The sequence below is a fragment of the Pristis pectinata genome, chromosome 2 (genome assembly GCF_009764475.1).
Source record: "Pristis pectinata isolate sPriPec2 chromosome 2, sPriPec2.1.pri, whole genome shotgun sequence".
NCBI classification, from domain to species: domain Eukaryota; kingdom Metazoa; phylum Chordata; class Chondrichthyes; order Rhinopristiformes; family Pristidae; genus Pristis; species Pristis pectinata.
In genome coordinates, this window is record NC_067406.1 from 40,989,758 (window position 1) to 41,014,749 (window position 24,992).

General features: G+C 40.5%; 1 protein-coding gene across 1 annotated transcript; it reads right to left on the bottom strand.

Moving 5' to 3' along the window:
• Nucleotides 1-809: 809 nt before the first annotated feature.
• rgp1 (GP1 homolog, RAB6A GEF complex partner 1) lies at nt 810-24,806 on the bottom strand. Its single transcript, XM_052043376.1, has 8 exons — nt 24,483-24,806; nt 19,582-19,718; nt 15,324-15,407; nt 12,909-13,058; nt 11,257-11,403; nt 8,850-8,977; nt 5,861-6,038; nt 810-2,632 (listed from the first exon to the last, which is right to left on the bottom strand). Exons 1-8 carry the CDS (start codon nt 24,596-24,598, stop codon nt 2,409-2,411), a joined length of 1,164 nt encoding a protein of 387 aa, XP_051899336.1. The 5' UTR covers nt 24,599-24,806; the 3' UTR covers nt 810-2,408.
• Between the last annotated feature and the right edge of the window lie 186 nt (nt 24,807-24,992).

The window sequence follows — 24,992 nt, forward strand, 5'->3', positions numbered from 1 at the left end:
ATTTTACTATTTATATACAAACACTCACTCCCACAAAGGCAACATTAACAAGCTGAAACAATTTAAATGGTGTCCTCAGCCTTCACATATCCCCTACCAACTAGGGCAAGGGCACGCCACCACCTCCATGCTCCCTTTAAAACTGCACATCATCTTGGCTTAGAAACACTTGGGAGTTTCATCGTTGGGTCAAAATCCTAGAATCCCACCTGTAATGGCATTGTGGAAGTACAGTCACCAATGGAATCAAGGAAAAGAAATTAGAAGTAGATTACCCAAAATCTTATTGAAAGGAAGAGTTGACTTGATCAGTTGTATGGCCGACTCCACATCCTTTTTCATTTTTATGTTTGATCCACTGACTACTCCAGGATTTTACTGCTGCCCACCTTTAAATTACTCAAGACCTGCAAATTTGCTTGCAGACTCAATTCCCTGCCCCTATAATCTATTTTACAAGACAACTTTTGTGCATCTTAGTCCCCCATTCCAGATCCCATCTCAAACTTCACTTTAGTCTTCCTGTTCAAGTTTACTTCACAAAAAGTCACCAATCATCACAATTGAAAGGCAAGTATCACTGTTATCCACAAAACAAATGGATAGTATTTAAATTAGTATTCATCTAGTTTTTGCCTTATTGTTGACTTTCTTCAATAGGATTAATTGACAATGATAATCTATACCTCAAAGGATAAATAATCAACCATCATATGATATTGAATGCAATGTGTCTTTGTTTTGATGTTAAAGACTGACAAGGATCATAACACACCAGAAAAATCTAGTTTATTCTTTAACTATTCTGTAATATCTAGAATAAAACAAATATTGTATTTATCCCAAATCCACTCGCTTTCTCCATTTTGTCCTGCAGTATACAAGCCTATCTTTAAGAGTCATATTATGTAATAAACAATACAATTTCCCCACAAGCAGAGTCGAGCATTAGACAAGGTCTTCAAGCTCATGTTTTCAAGTGATCGCCTATTTGCACAGTCGTGTGCTCAAGTACTTACCTTGGAGTTCGACATGCAAAGGAAATAGATTTAAAAATTAAGATAAAAACAAAATGCTGGAGATACTCAGCAGATCTGGCTGCATCTTAGGAATGACAAACTAAGTTAAGATTTCAGGTCCAAGCAAATCGGAGGCTAGGTGCCTCAAATGATTCAACTTTACAGCCATGTACAAGTCAGGATTAGGTTATGACAAAACTAGTTAAATATACACAACCTATAATTAAGCTATAAAATGAACTCAAAATTTAAAACACATTTACAAGCAATCTTCAGATATCAGGACCCAAGGATCAACATGGCAAAAAGAATGGGTAATTGTCTACAATGGATTCACACTTATAACTACATTAAATATAAATAAAAAGCACATTACACAAACAGCTTCAAAAAAAGTGAATGTTACATCATATAAAACATGACAGTAACACAACATTTTTGTAACAATGGGTAGAATTTTACAGTTCACTACTTCTGGAAGTTACCAATGAGGAAGAGACACAGAACATATAATCTGGTGCATTTCTTTATATAAACAAAAAGGGGTGAACAAAATTATCCAGCTCCAGTACTGAGAAGTTTGTCAGAAAATGGAGAGTTTTAGCTACCAGTTAACCAAAGCACAGCTATAACACCTCTTGATGCCAGTTCCAGGACTAATGCCAAGAGTCCAAGCAATAGGTAAAATGTAATACTCAACAGGAATACAGGAAAAAAACTGATTAACTAAAATGTAATTTATTTTTCACTCCTGGAGTTAAGATGTTGAATAACAAGATTTATTGTTGTGTTACAGTACAATGAATAAAATCTACTTTTAATAGAAATTGTACAAGAACAGCAAACTATCTGTAATCGTGCAACATGTTTTTAGTTAAATATATGCAAATACAATGAGCACCAATGTGAAGTTGCAATTTTTCTCAATTGTGGGATATAGAATTTAAACTATCTACAGCAAAACCCACAACAAAAAAAGCACTCCAGATCCACCAGTTTCAAAAGCTATAAACAGTCTGGACAAAATAGTTCTCTAGATAAAATCTTTTCATCAGTTATCAATCCACGGAATTTTTGAAATTGAATGTTTAAAATGAAAGGAAAATGTGCAAGGTGCATTTTTCCCCCAGAGTCCTTTCAGTGTAGTTAAGGGGAGAAATTGTAGTCACTTCAAATCTTGTTCCTCACACTTCCATGAAGAAATACTGTGGTTTGGAACTGCATTCTGTGGTATGTTCCAGTAATTTTAGATTAGTAATAGAACTGATGCCGTTGTAATATCTCAGGCAATATTATTCCTTGTTCTTCCATTTGATGCTGCTGTACAACTCCTGCTTATCCAAAACTTTAATGGTTTAAAACTTTCCAAACCTCTTAAAAAAATGAATTTCAGATGGTAATTGAGTTAAAAGATGTCAACTGTGAAACATATGATGCGAGTACAGGATTAGTTGGAAGCACTTTTATTGGTAGATCCCAGCTGAATGTGTCCACATCTATTTTCCCTGCCCCAGTCCAAGTAATTATCTCCGATTGGTTCTCAAGTACAGTAGGTGGTTCCACAGGTTCACGAGCAGTGACAAACTCAAAGTGTAAGCGCCACTTCAAGGATACTGAAATATACAAGTATATCAATACATTGTTTAAAATTATGAATTTTTTTAAAAAATTTAAAACCTGAAATATTAATGTGTACAAGGTTTAATGAAAATTCTTGCACTTAAGTCACTTAAGACCTAATTACAATGTTCTTTATTCCTCTTTTCTTGAAAATAGCATGCTTTAATACTTTTAAAGTAGGAAACGCTCAATTCCTCAAGAAGAAGAGAAACAAGGAAAAAAAAAGACACCAAACAAAAATAGGAAGGGGGAAAATAAAAGGTAACTTGCAAGTCAAACATCTAGGTTTCTAAGAAACAGAATGAAAGAGAAGTTTGAAGTAATACTTTCTAAAGAAATGTCCACAATGAATTAAGGCCATCCCACTACAAAAACACCCAAACTGCAATGTAGGATGAAAGCTGGAATTCAGAGTCATAAGTAGCAGTGGACTAGAATTTTGTAATTAACATAGTGAGTTTTTGAACTATTGGACTGAGGACTGGGATAACAGCAGAGAATTTGGCACAAGATAGAACATGAGCAACTGCTGTTAAATATGTTGGAATTTGTGTGTAACAGAGCTTAGGGAGCAATGTTTGATAGCTCAGTCAACAGTTCGCATTCCTGATCACTATCCAGTGATCGTTCTCTGCAAAAATGCAAACTACCACCTATTAGGTACAAGGACTAAGTATCAGAGGAGACTTGAAAGATGTATATAAGATTATGAGAGGCATAGACAGAGTAGACAGCCAGCATCTTTTCCCCAGGGTGGCAATGGCTAATACTGGAGGTCACCCGTTTAAGGTGTGTGGAGGAAAGTTCAGGGGAGATGTCAAAGGTGGATTGTTTATATAAACACACACAGAGTTGTGGGTGTCTGGAATGCACAGCTGAGGGTGGCGGTAGGGGCCAATACGATAGGGTAATTTAAGAGACTATTAGATAGGCACATGGACGAGGAAAAATAGAGGGCTATGGGAGGTAAAGTAGAGAAGGGGATAGATTGAATGGGGATAAGGTTTATATAGGCTGGCACAACATCATGAGCCAAAGGGCCCGTATTGTGCTGTTCTATGTTCTATGTTAAAATATTCCAACATTCCCAAAGTCAAGTACACAGTTTTAAGTGAAGGACCTGAATAACAAAACTATTCCAGAGCTTTTCCAATTGACTTTGTTGGTAAATACATTGCTAACATACAACTGAACTTCCTGCACCAGAATAATTCTAGATTCACTCTTAGTGTTGCGACTCAGGTAGTTCAATGGACACAGTATTTGAGAGCAAGTGGAGGGGTGAGAGGTGGCATACATCCTTGTTCCCAATTCCTATGAAACAATTCCTATAGTGAACTCATTTGGATGAAACACATTCCAGAAGACCCAAAAGTTCATGACTTTGCTCACATTAGAACTTGCAGTAAGGTAAATGATCTACTTCCTAATCTGGTCCTGTTAGTCCAATTCCTAGATTTCTTCCTCTACTGATTATGCTGACTACATCATGATATATGCAGGTTAGTCTCATTATTAAAAAATCTTAGTACAGTGAACACTTGATAACAAAGATGCCATTTTTAATGAAGAGATAAATCATTGTATTTGCCACATTATGATGAGTAAATTATTGATTACATTACATCAGGCTAATTTATACAAAAGCAAAATACTGCTGATGCTGGAAATACTCCGCAGGTCAGGTAACATCTGTAAAAAGAGAAACCAATTTATCTGGTCTCAGTTTGGCAACCTGTGTGTTCAGCCAGTCCCAGGTAGGCAAATAGAATATTGGAGCATTGTGCATTGGTCTAGGCTCCCTACCCAAGGAAGGAGACATCTAAGGATTGAGAGAGCAGAGTGAAGGTTCACCACATTGATTCCTGGGATGGTGGAACTGTTTAATGAGAAGAGATTAAATAGACTTGGCCTTTATTTTACAGACATGACAGGCGATTTCTTTGAAACATGCCAAATTCTCATGGAGCTTGCCAGCATAGATGCAGGGATGATATTTCCCTTGGCTGGGGTGTCTACATCCAGAGATCACAGAATCAAAGAAACTGGCAAGTCATTTGGGACAGATGAGAAATTTCTTCAACAAGAACATATTGAATCTTTGGGATTCCCTGCCTTAGAGGTCTGTGGAGGCTCAGCTGCTGAGTATATTCCAGAAAAATGGATAGACTTTTAAAATGTGAAGATACGGGGGGTTAGTGCAGCAAAGATTAACCATGATCTTATCAAATGGCAGAGCAGGCACGAGGGTTAAGTAGCCAACTGCCATTTCTATTTCTTATGTTGGAGTCCACTGACAGAACCTAATTGGCTGGCAATCCCCAGCATTGAGCTGGAGAATCTACATCTCCATTCCACACCAGCCAGTCCTTGGGTAAGAGCAGAACCCATTTATTTGAATGGGGATTCCCAGCCCTTTAGATTAATGGGAAAAGGTAAACAAGGCAAATTCAAATTTTATCTCCTTTCTTATTTAATGTTTTTAGAATTTTAATATTTTTAAATAATTTTGTGTTTTTAAACTTTATTGATTTTCTTCATTATTTGAAACAAATCTTAATGTTTTTAAATCAGAGACATTTAAAAACTATTACAAAGTCTCTTCACCCACAGTCTTGCCTCCCATTGAGGTGTTCGGTCATTCTGAAGTAAGCCACCTGAGGCACACCCACTGCTGAAGATTTGCTCTGCTTTGCTGTATACCTTACAGGATAGTGATGGGGTGGCAGCTTTTTCAGCTATTTATGTTCAGTCCACCAGATTAAGCGCAGGCAGGTGGGATTGGGGACCATGGATGACATGCCAAATCTAACTGGATTTGGCCAACTGCTTCAATTTGATGACTTTTCTGAAAAATATCATCAATCCAAGTGTTAAATATTATTTCCCTTCCACAGGAGTCGCCTCACCTGCCAAATACTTCCAGCAATTTGTGTTTTTACTTTGGATTGATACATGCTTTTCAATTACAGTACTGTAAATAGTCAGTAATGATTCACATTTAAAGGAGTCAATGAACAAAATTTAAATAAGTACTCTAATAACTGTGTATGAAGACCGCTAGTACCAACAAAAGTTGCTATGGTTATGGAAACTTGTACTGCTGCTGGTAAATGTGGCAATTTATTTTGATTTTTCAGTGAATCATAACTGGTTTTTTCCAAATACACAAGATAGGTTGATGCATAGTTATATAAATGGTCAGGTCATAGAACACTTACCTACAGTGGTCATAAAGCTGGGTGTAGCACTAAGTGGAACTGGTAAACTGAAATGAGTTTTAGCAGTATGCAAACATGACTCTTGGTGCCGAGCATGTGTACTCAGCGAAACAGGTTGCCCTGGTTTTCTTTGATAGTCCTCTTGTATATGCTCTTCAGTCTGCAAAGATACTGAGAACTGGAAATAAGGAGAGTCACAGATTCAAATTAATGAGTAAAATTTAGACAAAAGTTGAATATTTCATTTCATCATTGTTAAAGATAGCACTCCATATTGGAAAAAAAACAGGAATATGTATTTACCAAACTACATCAGTAAAAAATTAAACAAAGTTAATTAAATTTTCCTATTCCTTTTTGTATTTCCCTCTATTTATTGGTCTTCCCCTTTTCCTATTTCGCTCCTATATATTGGGCTTCCCTCTTTCCTATCTTCAGTCCTGAAGAAGGGTCTTGACCCAAAACGTTGACTGCCTGCTTTTCTCCACAGATGCTACCTGGCCTCCAGCATCATAGTGTTTTTCATTCTAATAACATTTCAAAGTCATAGCTTTGCATTTGTGGAAATTAAACCATGAACCATGAAGTCTCATCTATTATTCAGCTGGAAACAATTAAAATTTTATGTTGCATACTTAAAGAGGGGATTATGTAACAACAGAACAAAAATCATAAGCAATGCCAAGCTTAAGTATCCCAAGACAAATTTGGAGAAATATTGTTTTCTTAAATCGCCTGAGACTTCAAATCTCAAAGCAAAATATCCAACAGTGCCATGAAGGTCACTAATGCATTTTGATCAACTGCTGCACATGCTCTGAACCAGTAGTAGGTGCTCATCTGAAGAGAGGGAAGTGAAGATTGAATTAAGGGAACTGTGTAAAGAGCATTGACAGTCTGCAAGTGTCTTGCCCAAAAGCTTGCTGAAAAAAAAAACTCATGGAAGGAATCACAGTCAATGAAAGATAAAGTCAAGGATAAAGAAGGGAATCTATGTTTGGATGCAGAAGGTTTGGGTGAGGTTCTGAATGAGTATTTACCCAGGAAAGAGGCATACAGGACTCAGAAATCGGAACTGAGGGAGTAAACATGTTAGGGCATTTAGAGATCAAGGAGGAGGTAGTGTTAGGTCTCCTAAACAGTATTAAGGTGGATAAGACCCCGGGGCCCAATGGGATATACCCCAGGTTACTGAGGGAGGCGAGAGTGGAAATTGCTGGGGTCTTGAACAGTATCTTTGTGTCCTCTTTGACCACAGGCGAGGTCCCGGAGGACTGGCGAGTGGCTAATGTTATTCCTCTATTTAAGAAAGGAACAATGGGAAAATCCAGGGAACTATTGACCGGTGAGTTTCATGTCAGTTGTAGGGAAATTGCTGGAGAAAATTCTCAGAGATAGGATAAACGAGCATCTGGAATCCAATGGCTTGATTAGGGAAAGCCAGCATGGCTTTGTGCAGGGCAAGTAGTGTCTTACTAACATGGTTGAGTTTTTTGACAAGGTGATGAGAAAGATTGATGAAGGTAGAGCTGTGGATGTCATCTATATGGACTTCAGTAAGGCATTCGACAAGGTCCCACATAACAGGTTATTCAAGAAAGTTCAGATGCATGGGGTCAGTGGACAATTGGCTGTGTGGATCCAGAACTGGCTTACCCGTGGAAGACAGAGGGTGGTAGTTGAAGGAACTTACTCGGGCTGGAGGCCTGTGAGTAGTGGTGTTCTGCAGGGATCTGTACTGGGACTTCTACTGTTTGTGATGTACATAAATGACCCGGATGAGCATGTTGATAGGTGGGTTAGTAAGTTTGCAGACAATACCAAGATTGGTGGAGTTGGGAATAGTGTAGAAGACTGGCGATGGATACAGTGTGATATAGATCAGTTGCAGATGTGGGCACAGAAATGGCAGATAGAGTTTAACCCGGATAAATGAGAGGTGTTGCACCTTGGTAGGACTAACGTCAAGAGGCAGTACACTCTTAAGGGTGAGACCCTTAACAGTTTTAAAGAGCAGAAAGATCTTGGGGTGCAAGTCCTTGGCTCATTCAAAGTGGCTACACAGGTAGATAGGGTGGTTAAGGCGGCTTATGGAATGCTTGCTTTCATTAATCGAGGTATTGAGTATAGGAGTCAAGCAGTTGTGATGCATCTCTATAGAACTCTGGTTTGGCTGCATTTAGAGTATTGAGTGCAATTCTGGTCACCTCACCATAGGAAGGGTGTCAAGGCTTTAGAGAGGGTGCAGAGGAGGTTTACTAGGATGTTGCATGAATTAGAGGGCATGTGCTATCAGGAGAGGCTGGACAAACTTGGGCTCTTTTCTCTGGAACAGCAGAGGCTGAGGGGTGATCTGTTGGAAGTGTATAAAATTATGAGGGGCATAGGTAGGGTGGACAAGCAACATCGTTTTCCCATTGAGCGATCCAATACCACAGGGCATGCATTTAAGCTGAGAGGGAGTAGGTTTAGAACAGATGTGAGGGGTAACTTTTTTTTTTACTCAGAGTGGTGGATGTCTAGAATGCGTTGCCTGATAGAGTGGTGGAGGCAAATTCACTGGGGGCTTTTAAGAGGGGCTTGGATGGGCACATGAATGAGAGGAAAATGGAGGGATATGGGAATTTGTAGGTAGGAGGGATTAGCTATGTTGGCACAACATTGTGGGCCGAAGGGCCTGTTCTGTGCAGTACTGTTCTATATTCAATCTTAATCCCATCTTCATCTAACATTGTTGGATACATTTCAAAAAGATGGCAGTGATGCAGAAAAATGTGCAATAACTACAGCTAATTATTTTCTCTTCTCTCCATCTTCTTCATTCAACGGGTGCTAAAATGCCCATTGCTAACACCCATACCTGCACAACAGTTTAGAGATGAAGATATTTGAATTGGTAAAAGCTGTAACAGACACTGCCAAATGTAGTCAAAATATTTACAAACTGCACTAGACAGATCACCAAGATTAAAATATGAAATGTATTGACCTGCAAACATGGAATATCTCCTTCAGAGAAATCGAATGTGCCCAATACATCTTCTCCAATTTTATAGATGGTTTTGAAAATGCAGAACTTTCCAACTTTCCCCCTGACATTAGTAATGTTATACAAATCTGCACAAAATATACAATGCAATATAAATCAGTTAACCTTCAAAGCAATAAAACAATTTATTAGCAAAAGCACAATGTTACTGCTGTAATAATTTTTGGATTTATTTTAAAATATTAATTAAGAGAAGACTAGGAAGGTCATACAAGATCAGATCAGAGCACATGACCACAGATAAAAATTGTTGCCCACATTAGCTCACGGGGATTGCTGTACATGTGCAATCATGCCCTATCACATACAATGCTCATTTGACAGACACTGATTCACACACTGAAGAAGATGTTAATCAGAGACTTGAGACATGCTTCAAAGTTCCTCAAGAGTCCCTTGCACCACTGCTGGAGTGCAGGTAGAATTTCCACCAGGTAGGTTTGTTCTCTGTCAGCACTGACCACCCAACCACCCCCATTTTGATGTCTCTGGACCCTCCACTTATTGACATAGCTCCGCCTTCAATACTATAATTCCAAGCAAGCTCATCTCCAAACTCCTAGACCTGGGAATCAACACCTCCCTTTCCAACAGGATCTTTGACTTCCTGACCAACAGACCACAATCGTAAGGATAGGCAGCAACACCTCCAGCACAATTATTCTCAATACTAGTGCCCCACAAGGCTGCATCCTCAGCCCCCTACTGTATTCCCTATACACTCACGACTGTGTGGTCAGACTCCGCTCTAACTCCATCTACAAGTCTGCAGATGATACCACCTTAGTGGGCTGTATCTCAAATAATGATGAATTGGAGTACAGGAAGGAGATAGAGAGCCTAGTGACATGGTGTCATGACAACAACCTTTCCCTCAATGTCAGCAAAACAAAAGACCTGGTAATTGACTTCAGGAAAGGGGGGGGGGGGGGGGGGCGGTACACATGTTCCTATTTACATCAACAGTGCCAAGGGTTGAGGGCTTCAAGTTCTTAGGACAGAACATCATCAAGAGGCTGTCCTGGTCCAACCACACAGACACCATGGCCAAGAAAGCTCACCAGTGCTTCTATTTCCTCAGGAGGCTATAGAAATTTGGCACATCCCATTTGACCCTCAATTTTGTAATTGATGTACCATGGAAAGCATCGTACACGAATGCATCGCAGCTTGGTATGGCAACTGCTCTGCCCAAGACCTCAAGAAATTGCAGAGTTGTGGATACAGCTCAGCACATCATGGAAACCAGCCTCCCCTCCATGGACTCTGTCTACACTTTGTGCTGCCTCGGTAAAGCAGCCAGCATAATCAAAGACCCCTCCCACCCTGGACATTCTCTCTTCTCCCCTCTCCCACTGGGCAGAAGATACAAAAGCCTGAAAGCATGTATCACCAGGCTCAAGGACAGCTTCTATCCCACTGTTATAAGAATAGTTAAAGGTCCCCTGGTATGATAAGATGGACTCTTGACCTTACAATCTAATTCATCATGGTCTTGCACCTTGTTGTCTACTGGCACTGCATTTTCTCTGTAACTGTAACACTTTATTCTGAATTCTGTTACTGTTTTACCTTGTACTACCTCAATGCACTGTTGAAATTAAGTGATCTGCATGGATGATATGCAAGACAAGTTTTTCCATTGTACCTCAGTACATGTGACAATAATAAACCAATTTAATTGCCCAATGTCTGATCTGCTCAGTGATCTGCTCAGTGACCAACATCCATCCCAACATCTTGAAGATTCTTTCTCAGGTCCACACACAAAAAACTTTTCCCAACCCTGTGTAATCCTCTCCCCAATTCAACGGCAGGAGATAATGCAGGAAGGGTCTATTCTACTGCACGTTTTGCCTTGAGGCTAGTATAACTTGAGTGTTGAAGGATGAGATTTTTTTCAAGAAAATAAATCCAAGTTATTTCTTCAGCCTTGAAGAATTATTTTTCAATGCTTTTGTTGCAACTACTTAAATTGTTCAGAGACATTAGCAATGCAAGAATGCTAAAAAAAATTTCTAAATCACATTAGGTTAGAGACAGTATTGATTTCCCAATAGTTCCTTCACCAAGCCAGATAGAGTAACTATAAGCAATTAACCTAGATGGCACCATTTGCATTACTGAATCCATACCAAAAAAAAGGAAAGAATTCCAGAAAAATATTTAATTTCTTCCATATTTTGGAAGAACTATTTCTACCCACTCCCCCCTCCCCCCCCCCGCCAAACTCCACATAAATGCAGCATCTTTTAAATAAAATAGAGACAAGTTCTACATTTGATGCATGCAAGGGCATCTGGAGTACAAGTCCTATACTGCCTGCTGCTGCCTTCTAAATACTCACGAAGACTACGGCGAGATGTGCTGGTCATCAACATTTCGGTTGCCAAATCCACTAATCTAGTGTCTTTTTTAATACTCTCATCTTCATCCAAAAATGGATTTGTAGGTGCCACAGCTTCATCTGGAGGAAATTGATAATTTTCCAATCCTGATGTGAATAAAAATGAAATAATCACTAAAAAGCCTTGTGACTAATGAATGAAATCTACTCATTTACACACATAACCAAAGGCGAATATTCATCATCCTGCAGAAAATGGTCAATAAAAGAATTACACAATGTCCAATATTAAATAGAAATTAAACTTGGACAGAGTACAAAATGGAGATGCTACCACCTGATTTTTGCTGGGAATAAAAGTGGAAGCTTATCCAACCATTTCCAGAAAATACAATTGCTGCAAAATGAGTTATCAAAGTCTACAACATAGGAGGTATGATTAATTTGTTTTTAGGTGACACAAAGAACAGTGGTGTTGTTAATAATGAGGAAGATAGTAATAGGCTACAGTTGATAAGTTGGGCAGAGCGGTGGCAGATGGAATTTAATCCTGATAAATGAAAACGACTAATAAGGATAGGGCATACATAATGAATGGTAAGAACTTCAGGAGTACTGAGGAACCTCAGTGTGCAAGTCCAAGGAAACCAGAAGGTGACAGCAGAAATAGACATGGTGAAAAAGGCATACTTGCCTTCATTAGCCAGGGCAAAAATATAAGAGCAGGAAGGTTATTGTACATTTTTTTTTAAATATTGGTTAGGCCACATCTAGAGTACTGTGCAAGATCAGTTGTCACACCATAGGTGGAAAGGATGCAGAGGAAATCCACCACAACGTTGCTGGGGATGGGGCATCTCCCTAATAAGAGACAAGACTGAATAGGCTGGGATTTTTTTCTTGAAACAGAGGAGGTTGAGAGGGAAACCTGATAGAGATACACAGTTATAAAGGGGCATAGATAGGGTAGATGGTAGCATATCTTCTCCCTATAGCAGAGATACCTAAAAGTAGAACACATCGATTTAGGATAGGGCTAAGAGGTTCAAAGGGATCTGAGGAAGAACTTTTTTCACCTAGAGGATGGTTGGTATCTGGAACACACTGCTCAAGTGGGTGGTGGAGGCAGATCTCAAAACCATTAACAAGTACCTAGATGAGCACTTGAATTGCCAAGGCATCAAAGGCTATGGATCAAGTGCTGGCAAATGGGAGGAGCATAGATTGGAACTTGACGGGTGGCATGGACACAGTTGTCCGAAAGGCCAGTTTCTGTGCTATATGATTCTAGAAGCTTGCAAAGGGACTGTATAACTTCTTGCTCAAAATATACACGATCTGCAACAGTCGGGATATTACCATGCATTAGTGTCATACTTGTTCTTGGGTATAAACTTGCTCAAGGAGAAAATTCCTGAGCATTAGAAAGGCTTTTACTTACTAAAGCCTAATTTTCACCAAGCTATCATACTTCCATCAGAGAGAAAATACAAATTAAAAAGGAAAAAATGCAATCACTTGCCCCAAAACAGCATTTATCTCTAATAGAAATGCAACAAAAATGTTGTTGATTGAGAAATTAGCCACAAGTCATCTGTGCAATTAGAATTCATAGCAGATAAACAACAAATGAATCTTTAACATCTACTCACCATAGACAACAAAAACCCGAAAAGGAACCCGGAGAAGTTTGATTGGAGAATTGACCCTTTGACAGCCAACTGTCAATTTATAAGCATATTTCACTGACTGGCCTCGGAAGGAAGGTGGACCATCAAGAGGTACAGTTTCACAGTAAGAATCTGAAATTTTACAGTAAAACTAAATTGCATATCACTTTAGACTGAAGAAGCTTATAAACAGCTGGTGTGAACTGCTGTCACATTTCAATAGCATGACTAGAACAATTTTATTCTAAAGTAATGCTTGAACTTTAATAAAAAGCAACAAAACAAATTAGCATCTATATACAGAGACAAGAGACTGCAGATGCTGGAATCTGAAGACACAAACAATTTGCTGGAGGAACTTAGCAGGTTGAACAGCATCTGGGGTGTGTGTGGGTGGGGGGGGGGGGAAGAAAGGAATTTGATGTAGGGTTTTGACCCAAGACATCAATATTTCCTTCCCCCAACCACACTCCTCCCCCCCCCCCCCCCCAATGTTGCTCAACACATTAAGTTCCTCCAGCAGGTTGTTTGCAACATCTGTAACGTAACAAATGTAAGAAACCGCAGAGAGCAGTGGACTCTGCCCAATTCATCATGGCCACATTCCTCCCCACCATTGGTAGTATCTACAGGAGGCACTGCCTCAAGGCTATATCTATCATCAAAGATCCCTAGCATATGGGCCATGCCATCTTTTCACAGCTACTATAGGGCCGGAGGTACAGAAGCCTGAAGTCCCACACCATCAGGTTCAAGAAGAGCTACTTCCCTTCAACCATACAGTTCTTGAACCAACCAGCAAAACCCTAATTACTACAGTTTAGCAACACTATCACCACTTTAATCACTTTGCACTAAAATGGACTTTTTTTGTTCTTTCTTGTAAAAATTGTGTATAATTTATGTTTAAGTTTTTTTTGTGAATGCTGCTTATCTGATGCTATGTGTCTGTGATGCTGGTGCAAGTAAGTAAACAGACTCTACTGATCTATATACATTTGGTTGTCACTGCAAAAGTAGACACTGGGCACTCTTTCCTATACTTCAGTTATTTTAGCTCACATTTTGTGGTCAGCAGCAAACAAATATTGCCCTACATTCATTACGTCTTCACTGGTCCACAGAATTTCCATGAGCTTTTTATACTGCGACTTGCAGTTTTATAGACTCCATGGAGCCATCTACAGGGAAACATGTAAACAGCACAAGCAAAAGTATGCCTTCTCAGACTGAAGAATCTTTGAGGCATATATACCTACAAATTAGAGCACAAACATGATTTTCTTTTGTATTACACAACTGAAAATTGACCTTACCTGGACTGAAATTCAGTAAAGGTTATTTCCCAAATTCAGTCAGGCACTTTCAGTGATTCACCCTCGTTTGCCCATAGGACACCAATCCCCCTGCAAAGTATCTTTTGGAGAACTGCAACAGAAATTAGACTAAGCTATCCCGTAAGCACCCACTGTTGGAGACTCATGGGACAACTAGGTTTCAATAACCCAGCATTATTCCAATTAAAAATTATCAACCAGAAATATCAACTCTTCTCTTCCAAACGTCCTGCCTGAGTATTTTCAGCATTTTCTGTTTTATTTAATACTGCTGTTTTGGAGATTACCATAAGAAATTCCTAAAGGATGAAGGGGTTTATTTTCTTATTCATTCATTTTCCAGAAACTGTGCGTCATTGGCAAGGCCAATGTTTACTGTCCAAACTAACTGCCCTGAGAAGGTGGTGGTGGAGCTTCCTCCTTGAATCACTGAACTCTTTCTGGTGAACACACTCCTAGAGTGCTGTTTGGTAGGGAGTATTTAGACTCTAGGTGGTAACATGCACAAGGTGAAAGATTGGCCGTATTGATAGAGCAGATTTGATTGACCACATAGCCTATTCATAAAACACGTATTCAGTAGGTTGACAGTTGAGAATTAGGAAAATTCTACCAGAGCAATGTAGGCTACAAGGCAATATTAAAGTACTTGGTTTTAACAATATGATGAAAAAGTATTTGAATTGAGAAATCAGTGAGCAGGTCATTTTAAGATTTTGTTCAAATAATAGTTCAGGAGAAATCTATCATTACAATTCCTGCAGTATGCTCTTTTAAAAAAATAATTGGGATAAAAAGCACTGAAGAATAACATTTTGTTTTAATTGCCTTGGCAAAGAGCCAGCATAGACTCAAAGTATTTAATGATGTTAAATACGTTGCCAAATTTTGCCATTCCCCAACCACATTACCAGTCTATACATTAAGTTTAGCAGACATCAAAAGAGCAGCTCAAAAATCACTCACCAGAAAGCTCAAACCAAGTGCAGCCTTACCACCATGTATAACTGTTATTGAACTGAAACATATTTTGATGTAGATAAAAATTATGTTTACTTACAGGACTTTGATTCACCAGGATCAAGACACAGATCACAGAACAGTATCTTGGGTGGAGTGGCTAGAATACATTTTCCTCGTTCACCTGGAAATAAATGAGCAGTTTGAATGATTCTACTATATGTTTAACTTTAGAAAAGAATATTTCAGATCAAAAAAGATTCCCAACTAATACTGAAAACAGTTAACAAATAGGATACAGATTTAGGCAGACAGTGTATTGAATGGATTGAGAAGAAAGGGAGCCTGGAATGGAGGCAATTATTCATGAGGATTATGGCACCAAGAGACATGTCTTTTTTTGAGGCGATGGGCGATTAAAGGAGGCTTGGAAAGGAATGGAATAATACCAGAGGAGATGGAATTACATACAATTAAACAGCTAGCAAGATGGCCAAAAGGAGAAAATGAACCACACGCGATTTATTGGGAGCAGGAGAGACAGACCAAGAAGCAAGGCTTATCGGCAAGAAACAAGAAAGATAGGAGAGTTCATGTCAAAGGAAGCTGGGAGATAGAGAGTGAACCATGGCACAGGTATGGCTTGCTAAATTAGATGAAGGGTTGCAGCAGAGGTATTTGCACAGGTAGTTTCAATCTTTTTGACAAAGTCCAGGAACTTCCTGCAGTAGTTGAAAGCGAAAGCACAAGTTGTTTTAGGAAACATATGCTGGTGAAGACATTACGGTGTGGGGGAACACTTCTTCGCGTTCCAGGATGTCGCCGAAATTACAGCATGTTGGGATCCAACAGTTCTTCATTTTACTCCAGGTTGATGAATTAATCACCAAATCAGCTGTATGTTATAAATACAATGGTAATGCTGATGGGAGCAGACCAAAGAAACAGTAAGGATTGAAGAGATTTGTCATTTCTTTGATATCAAGGGTGATTGCCAGATGGACAACATAATGTCACAGTGAATACAGCACAAAAACCAAGGTTGCTGGGACTCTAAATGTGCCCTTGCAAGTGACATAAGGATATGGTTTACTAGAGGTGAATCCAGAACATAGTGAATTTGAAAACAGATGAAAAAGGTTAGCCATGTTCGTGAATGAAAGAAGTGAGATAAGGTGGATGGGATGACAAGTAATTTAAATGAGCTTATGTGGAGGGAGAAATTTTTTAAAAAAGGCCAAGAAAGTAGAGAACTCAGTGGAGACAAAGCAAGGTGATTTGAGCTGAAAGTTGAAATTACTGTGTAGGAGTTTTAGGAAGTAATGAAGATATCATGGCAAAAAACATGGTGTCAAAGAGTTTGGCATTGTAGTTGTAACACTGGAGGATGCTAGAGATGGGAAAGTGCAAAGGTTAATGAAATCTAAATGCAAGAAGAATTTAACTGACACAGGTTTGGGAATGCAAGCCAATGTAGAACAACAAGACAAAGACAAAGTGCCTCTACTTCCTCAGGAGGCTAAAGAAATTTGGTTTGTCCCCTTAGACTCTCACCAACTTTTACCGATGCACCATAGAAAGCGTCCTATCTGGATGCATCACAGCTTGATACGGCAACTGCTCTGCCCAGGACTGCAAGAAACTGCAGCGAGTTGTGGACACAGCCCAGTGCATCACTGACACCAGACTCCCCTCCTTGGACTCTGTCTTTACCTCTAGTTGTCTTGGTGTAGCAGCCAGCATAATCAAAGACCCCACCCACCTTGGACATTCTCTCTTCTCTCCCCTTCCATCGGGTAGAAGATACAGGAGCTTGAGGGCACGTACCACCAGACTTAAGGACAGCTTCTACCCCACTGTGATAAGACTATTGAACGGTTCCCTTACACAATGAGACTTTGACCTTACGATCTACCTTGTTGCGACCTTGCACCTTATTGCACCGCACTTTCTCTGTAGCTGTGACACTTTACTCTGTACTGTTACTGTTTTACCTGTACTACATCAATGCACTTTGTACTAACTCTATGTAACTGCACTGTGTAATGAATTGACCTGTATGATTGGTTTGTAAGACAAGCTTTTCACTGTACCTCGGTACAAGTGACAATAATAAACCAATACCAATACATACATTCTACTTAAGATAATATAAGATTTCTTTATTAGTCACATGTACATCAATATACACAGTGAAATGCATCTTTTGCATAGAGTTTTCTGGGGGCAGCCCGCAAGTGTCGCCATACTTCTGGCGCCAACGTAGCATGCCCACAACTTCCTAACCTGTACGTCTTTTGGAATGTGGGAGGAAACCGGAGCACCCGGAGGAAACCCACACAGACACGGGGAGAACGTACAAACTCCTTACAGACAGCAGCCGGAATTGAACCCAGGTCGCTGGCGCTGTAATAGCGTTACGCTAACTGCTACACTACCATATGAACATTGGATTTTCCAATTTCAGGTAACCCATAGCCCAGTGCTCTCCTCCCACACTCTCACCTATCACCTAGTTTTCTTCTCCCTTTGTTCATCTCTCCCATCCTGCGGCCGCCACCCCCCCCCCCCCCCCGCCGGTTCCATCACCCCCTCTGCATCTCATTCCACCTATCATTTTCTAGCCTCTGTCCCACCCTCCCCCTCTTGGCTCCATCTGCTCATCATACCCCTGTCTGGTTCCACCTATTACCTACCAGACACTATCCCACCCACCTTTGTACTGCTACATACTTGCAATCTTTCCTGTTCCCTCTCAGTCCTGATGCAGGGTGTTGACCTGAAACATCGATTTACACCCTTTGCCTCCACTGATGCTGCTTGACCTGCTGAGTTCTTCCAGCGTTCTGTTTGTTGTTCCGTAGAACAATAAGGGTGGGAGTGAAAGATGACTGTGATACATTGATATTATACGGAATACCACAATTAGAATTTGAGTAACATTAATGGGTGTCTGATGTTGCACACAGATGGGTGTCCGCTGTTGGGGAAATTACAATAGTCAGATCTGGAGGTGGCAAAGGCATGACTGAGCATTTCAACAGGTTGGAGGCATACTTCTGCACACGCTGTACAGACGCAATGATAGACAGTATTTATGAGAGAGGATATGGGACCCAAATCTCCTCCAAGGATTAAGAGCAAGTCAAAGTTGCAAGTAGTCTCAATCAGCATGAGACAAAAGCTTAAGGGAGGGAGAGAATCAGGGGTAGAAATTTGAGATGGGAGACTAAAGGTTTCATAAATTCTAGCTCATCCAAAACCAGTTGTTTGAGCAGCAGGCTGACAAAGATGGAGGAGAGGTCAAGGAAGAGGAGAAATGTGTTTCAACAACAGGTGGAAATTTATTTCACATATCTAGATGATGTCATCAAGGGCAGTCTAGTGTCATCGAGGAGGAGCTAGGGTAAAGGGCTGGAGATTGAGGCAATGATGGTGTTCTGGAGTGCTGTCTAGATCCAACAATGCTGAGGCTGAGGGAGAAACTGAAGATACCTAGCACGTGATTAAAAAGGTTAAGAAGATTAAGAATAATGGAGATGACTGGATAACAGAAACAAGCAGCTGAATGGTGAGATTGACTATAAAGGCTCAAAAGAAGCTGAACAGGAATTATGGTCAATGTGGTCAAAATCACATGCAATGTTATGGGTGAATTTGGTTACAGCCATTTTGGTGTGATTTTAGAAAGGGAAATGTAACTGAAGAGATTCAAACGCAGTTGTGGGAATAACTTAAACTTGAGATGACAATACATTTAAGAGCTTTGGAGAGGAAAACGACATTGGAAATGAAGTGGTAGTTTTTGAGGTTAAGTATATATTTTGGAGCAAAAAAGGATAACGTAGGGGAATTAGGGGTCAGATTTGGAAGGGGAAAAGAGAACAGAACACAAAGTATAAGGAACCTTTTAAAATAGCGGCAAGTATAAGTGCCAAGAAGGAAAGCTGGATGATCATCAGAGCACTGGGAATCAATTCTAGAAAGCAGGACTTGGGTCTCAGGCAAAATTAGCATTGAAAGTGCATAAAGTAAATGAGAGAGAAACTAGAAGAGTAGGTAGGAGTTTGGGGGAAAGAGGTTTGATGAGGTAGGGATTGATATGATGACATGTAAAAGATAAAAGGAAAAAAACTAATCAGACCATTGAGCACCCACCCATCAATAAAAAGTCAATTTCTCGCAAGAATTGTTGTTGAGAACTCTTGTGCATAATTTCAACAAAGCCATTCAAGGCCGTGAAAAGTAATATTGATTTTTATAGTACATTATGTTCCAATCAAGCAATACAAAGCTTTGAGAATAAATAATTGGATCCATGACACCAAGTGAAAAGTAGCTTAAAGATAACATCCTACCTCTGTTTGGAACAAACACGGTTTCATTCTCAGCCTGCACATCATACTTTGTGTCTTCAGAGGGAGGAAGTGCAACACGACTCTCGCTGGTATGAAACTGGCAATGTATCTGAGCACTTGCCCATGCCAACATCTCACTGATAAAGAAAAGACAAAAGTTATGGCTGCAATTTAAAAAATACATTCGCAAATCTATGTAAGCCTAATAAACTACTTTATAATATGATGTTTCACAAAGCACGAGGAAAAATGAAAGTATTCAAAATCCAAAAAAGTTTAATCCCAAACACATTTCTCAAAATGCTTCCCAAGTAGTTGTTCAATTCACCATTACTGTATATATCAAAAAAAATCCTAGTCCAACTGCAACCCTGAATTTAAAAACCTCATGTATGATTATTGTTGTAGCTATGACTGGGCACAAGGCAAACATCCAGATGGTTCAACAACTAGATAAGTTTCAGCAGCTAAATAACCTTCTGCTTCTTTCTCAGGAAAATAAAATTGTACCAATCTTCTGCTCCCTGATCTGGTGACGAAGGCGGTACCATTTCCTAAATCACAAAAAACTCAAGCGAATGATGTGAAAATCTTCGGAACTCCACATAAGAGTCATTTTATACATCACATATCATTATATTCTCATTCTTTGATACATTGGACAATTAGCATCAGTGGTACAGACACCCAGTTTAAGTATACCTAATTTGGACATAATTCTGTGCGGCGGTGATTGCATTTACCTGCAAGGAACAAGCCTATAAAATATCGACCTTATCTTACAGATATGCATGACACCAGAAAATTTCAAGCTGCCCTTTTGAGACTAGCATGATAAAATTTGTACACTTGAACAGGTTTATAGGTGACATAAATTCAAAGTGTGTAGATGAAGGGGTTTGGAAATAACATGAAATGCTTAAAGGTTAGCAACAGACAATAGATGGCAAAATAGATTGGTAAAATGGCCAGCCAAATGGCAGATTAAATTTAATACAGAAATGTACAAGTTAAATTATATTGAAAAACACAAAAAGAGAGCCAACAGAAACCAAATAAAACATTGGTCAGACCTCAGATGGGGTACTGTGTGCAGTTCTGATCAACACACTATGGGGGAAAGATGTGATAGGACTGGAGAGGGTGCAAAGAAGAGTCACCAGGATGTTGCCTGGAATGGAGCATTTCAGTTATGGAGAGACTAGGTTTGTTTTCCCTGGAGCAGAGGAGGTTAGGAGGAGACATGATTGAGGTATATAACATTATGAGGATAGACTGTAGTAAACTATCCCCATATAAGAGGTAGACAAAACTAGAGAACATAGATATAGAATAAGGAGCAAGAGATTTACATGGGGATCAGAGAGGAGGTGGGACAGGTTATGAATCTATGACTAACGTTTTGATACTGAACAGAAGCCACTTGGGCCTCAATATTTACATGCAGGCAGGGAGAGGGGAGGGAGGAGAATCAAGTCAGAATAGCCATGAAACACAGAAATGCAGGCAACCTTGAAGTCCAGCCAATTTTAGAGGCAGTACATCATTTAAACTTTTCTTCAGAATTTCCCAGGAGAATATTTAACTGTCAGCAGGAATACCCGCACTGCTTTGTCACAGCCAAGGATGAAAGGGGTGGAGGAGGGCAAAGCAAAGTTTAGTGGACAACTACAGGAGAAATCTACACAACATAAGCAGGAAGAGCCCAATGATGCAACCAGTTGATCAGATCAAAACTCAGCAGTCCTTGCACATTCAGACATGAACGGTGACAATTAAACAACTATCCAGAGGAATTTTCCTATCATCAACAATGCCGAACTCTAGAGGCAACTGCAAAAAACAATACTGAAACATTTACAACTACAAGTCCAAGAGGATTATCCATCTTGGCCTACTCAGCAAGACCTCGCTATTAGTGAAGCCATACTGTCATGGAAGTCAGTCTTCAGTCAATTTCATTCACTTCACATGACATCAAAGAACAGTTTAAGTACATCAGCTTCAAAGAAGTACAAGGTAGCGAGAAGAAATGGCTCGTCTTATTGAAGGAAGTACTGTCAAAGTAATGAAACGTGGGGGAAGAAGCGTCAATGCAAAAAGACGCAAGTTGACGCAGTGACAAGGAAGATTTTTCAAGAGGTGATTTATAATGTAATATTGGGAGACAGGGAATTAATGAAAAACAATATGCAAACACAATGATGTCAAGATACAGGCAAAAGAGCTTTAAACAAGTTCCAGTTTACCAAGTGGGGCAGAAAATGGAAAGCTGGTAAGGAGTTTATGTGGGGAATCAACTCCTGTTTCCAGAAGTCAAAAAAATATAAACAATCACTGCAATTTTGAGAGATTTCAGAGTTAGAACATAGAACAAGACGGGCCCTTCTGCCCACGATGTTGTGCTGACCTACATAAACATTGACTCCTTGATCAATCTCACCCTTCCCTCCTACCAGCCCATAACCCTCCATTTCCCTTATATCCATGTGCCTATCTAAGAGTCTTTTAAATTTCCCTATTGTATCAGCCTCTACCACCATTCCCGTCAGTGCATTCCAGGCACCCACCACTCCGTAAAAAACCTACCTCTGACATCTCCCCTAAACTTTCCTCCTCTGACCTTAAACTAATGTTCTCTGTTATTGACCATTTCCACCCTGGGGAAAGGGTGCTGGCTGTCCACTCTGTCTATGCCTTTTTGATCCACACTCATCAGTTCTGAGATGCAGAAGGATGTGTGTGTCCAAGTGCGTGACTTCCAAAAGGCTAGTATGCAGAGACTACAAGTAATTGCGAAAGCTATCAGAGTGTTATTGTTTATTGCTAGAGGACTTGAATAAAAAAATGTAGGGAAGTTATTAGAGCACTAGTGAGACTACTTCAGGAGTACTGCGTACAGAATTGGCCTCTTATTTATGGAAAATCTTAATGCATTGGAAGCAGTTCAGGGAAGGCTTACTACACCAATAACTGAATGGACTATTTTTCTTTCAGGGAAAAAATGGACAGGTTAGGCTGGAGTTCAAAGAGCAAGATGTGACTTGATGCAAACATTCAAGATCCCGAGAGGTCTATGCAGGGTGCAAGTGAAGAGGGTGTTTCCTTGTGGGAGAACTTAGAAATTCTTCCTCAAATTCCCTCCAAATCTCCTACCCCTCATCTTAAATACCCTCCAGTTTTAGACCCTTCTGCTAAAAGGAATATTTTTTTCATTATCCACTCTGTCTATTGTTCTTCATAATTTTGTATTCCTCAGTCAGGTCACCTCTCAGCTGCTTCCATTCCAAAGAAAAGAAATCTAGCCTAACCAATCTCTCCTCATAGCTGTTCTGGTAAATTTCCTCAGCATCCTCGCTAATGAAATAAAATTCTTCCTAGAGTACAGCAACCAGGCCTGCACACAGTACTTCAGCTATGGCCTAATTATGGTTGTACCATAATTTTCCTGCTTTTATATGTTAGGACCAGCTAACTAAGACCTTCTTAACCACTTTTTCTAACTCCGTTGCTGCCTTCAGGGATCCTGGGACACATACACCAGTTTATCTTTGTTCCTCAGTATTGATTGAGGTCCTACTGTTCTTTTTGTATATCCTAGCTATTAGTCCTCCTAAAATGTTTCATCTCAAAATTTTCAGGATTAAAAATTCTATCTGGCCTTTCTCTTCTCATGTTACCAACTGATTAGTAACAATCTGTAGCAAAGACTACCCTCCTCACTATCAGCAGTATTCTTGGGTCACCAAAACTTATCAATAATGATGTCCTGTAGAGCCTCTCCCACTTTCACTCTCTAAACCTATCCAATAAGCTATTTTTCTTAATCCAACATCACCATTGACATCCTTGACCTCACCATCTTGTATTTGGACAACTCTCACTGGTCATATGTAGACTTAGCTACAAATAGCCGCTTCCAATCCATTTTTGCCAGATCCTACCTTGTAGTGAAATTATCCTTTCCCCCAATTCAGGACCTTAATTTCCAGTCTAACCTCAAAAGTTAATGAGTCATTGCTTGTCACTAACCCCAAAATATTCTCCCAGTGAGAACCCCTCCAATAGTCCAGTTACATTCCCAAAGCTTAGACCCAATAACTAATTCATTTGTTCGTATCAAACAGAGTTAACCTGAAACTTAACTCTTGTTTCTCGTCGCACACTTTCCAGATTCACTGTTTTTGTCCCAGATTTACTGTTTTTGTCCCAGATTTCAGAAGAATGGGCTGAGACACTGGTTGGTAGTATTGCTGAGGCAAAGATCGGCACCGCCACAAAGGCATTGGTGATCAGGATGGAGACATTTGAAGTTCACGGTAGTAGGGCAAGCACGGTGGTGTAGCAGTTAGCATAACGCTTTACAGCACCAGCGACCTGTGTTCAATTCCAGTCACTGTCTGTAAGGAGTTTGTATGTACTCCCCACATCTGTGTGGGTTTCATCCGGGTGCTCTGGTTTCCTCCCACATTCCAAAGACTTACGGGTTAGGAAGTTGTGGACATGCTACATTGGCACTGGAAGCGTGGTGACATCTGCGGGCTGCCCCCAGAACACTTGACGCAAATAAACGATGCATTTCACTGTGTATTTCGATGTACATGTGACTAATAAAGAAATCTGAAGTTCATCGTTGGGTGTTAAAGACCGCCGGGGATGAGCAGCGGCACGTTTGCACTCTGTTACCGACCAGGTGCACGACAGCAGTCACCCGCAGACAGACTCCCCAAGGGCGGACACGCGCATCACAGGTGTCCAGAGTCCGCAGACAGGCGCGCACTGGTTGCTTGGTAACGGGGGCGCGCGCCAGGCAGGGCGTCGGGGGCGTGCACGGGGGGGCGGGGCAGGGCGTCGGGAGGCGCGCACGGGCGGTGTTGGGGGCGCGCCCCACCCTCCTTTACCTGCCGGCCGAGGTGGAGCGAGCCGTAACGGGGTTGGTGAAAGTTATAACGCACTCCAGCTCCTCGCCCGTCAGGAACACCGAGCCCCGGAGGAGTTTGGCCACCACCTCAATCATGCCGAGGACCGTTCCGAATAAACCTTTACGCCAAACTCCGCTGCTCAATCCATCGGCGACGATTTAAATCACTGACCAAACATGAGGGGGATGGAATGGACGGCACTCACTTCCGGCTGATGGTCTCCCAGCACAATAGGAAGTGTGGCGGCATCGCACATGCGCGTTGACAGCCATCTGACGTGTCATTCCGTTCCGTCGGGGGCAAAGGCAGCCGGCAGAATCTGCGGAAAAAAGTAAAATGTGGCACAGACTCTCATGGAGGAGGGGATGGGTGGAGCAGGAGCAGAAAGCAGCGGTGGGAGGAATCGATACAATAAAAACAGAGAATGATGGAGGGGGTGTTGTTGGGTGACCAGGGGGAAAGGCAAGGGGGTCGGTGTAGGGTTCCCCT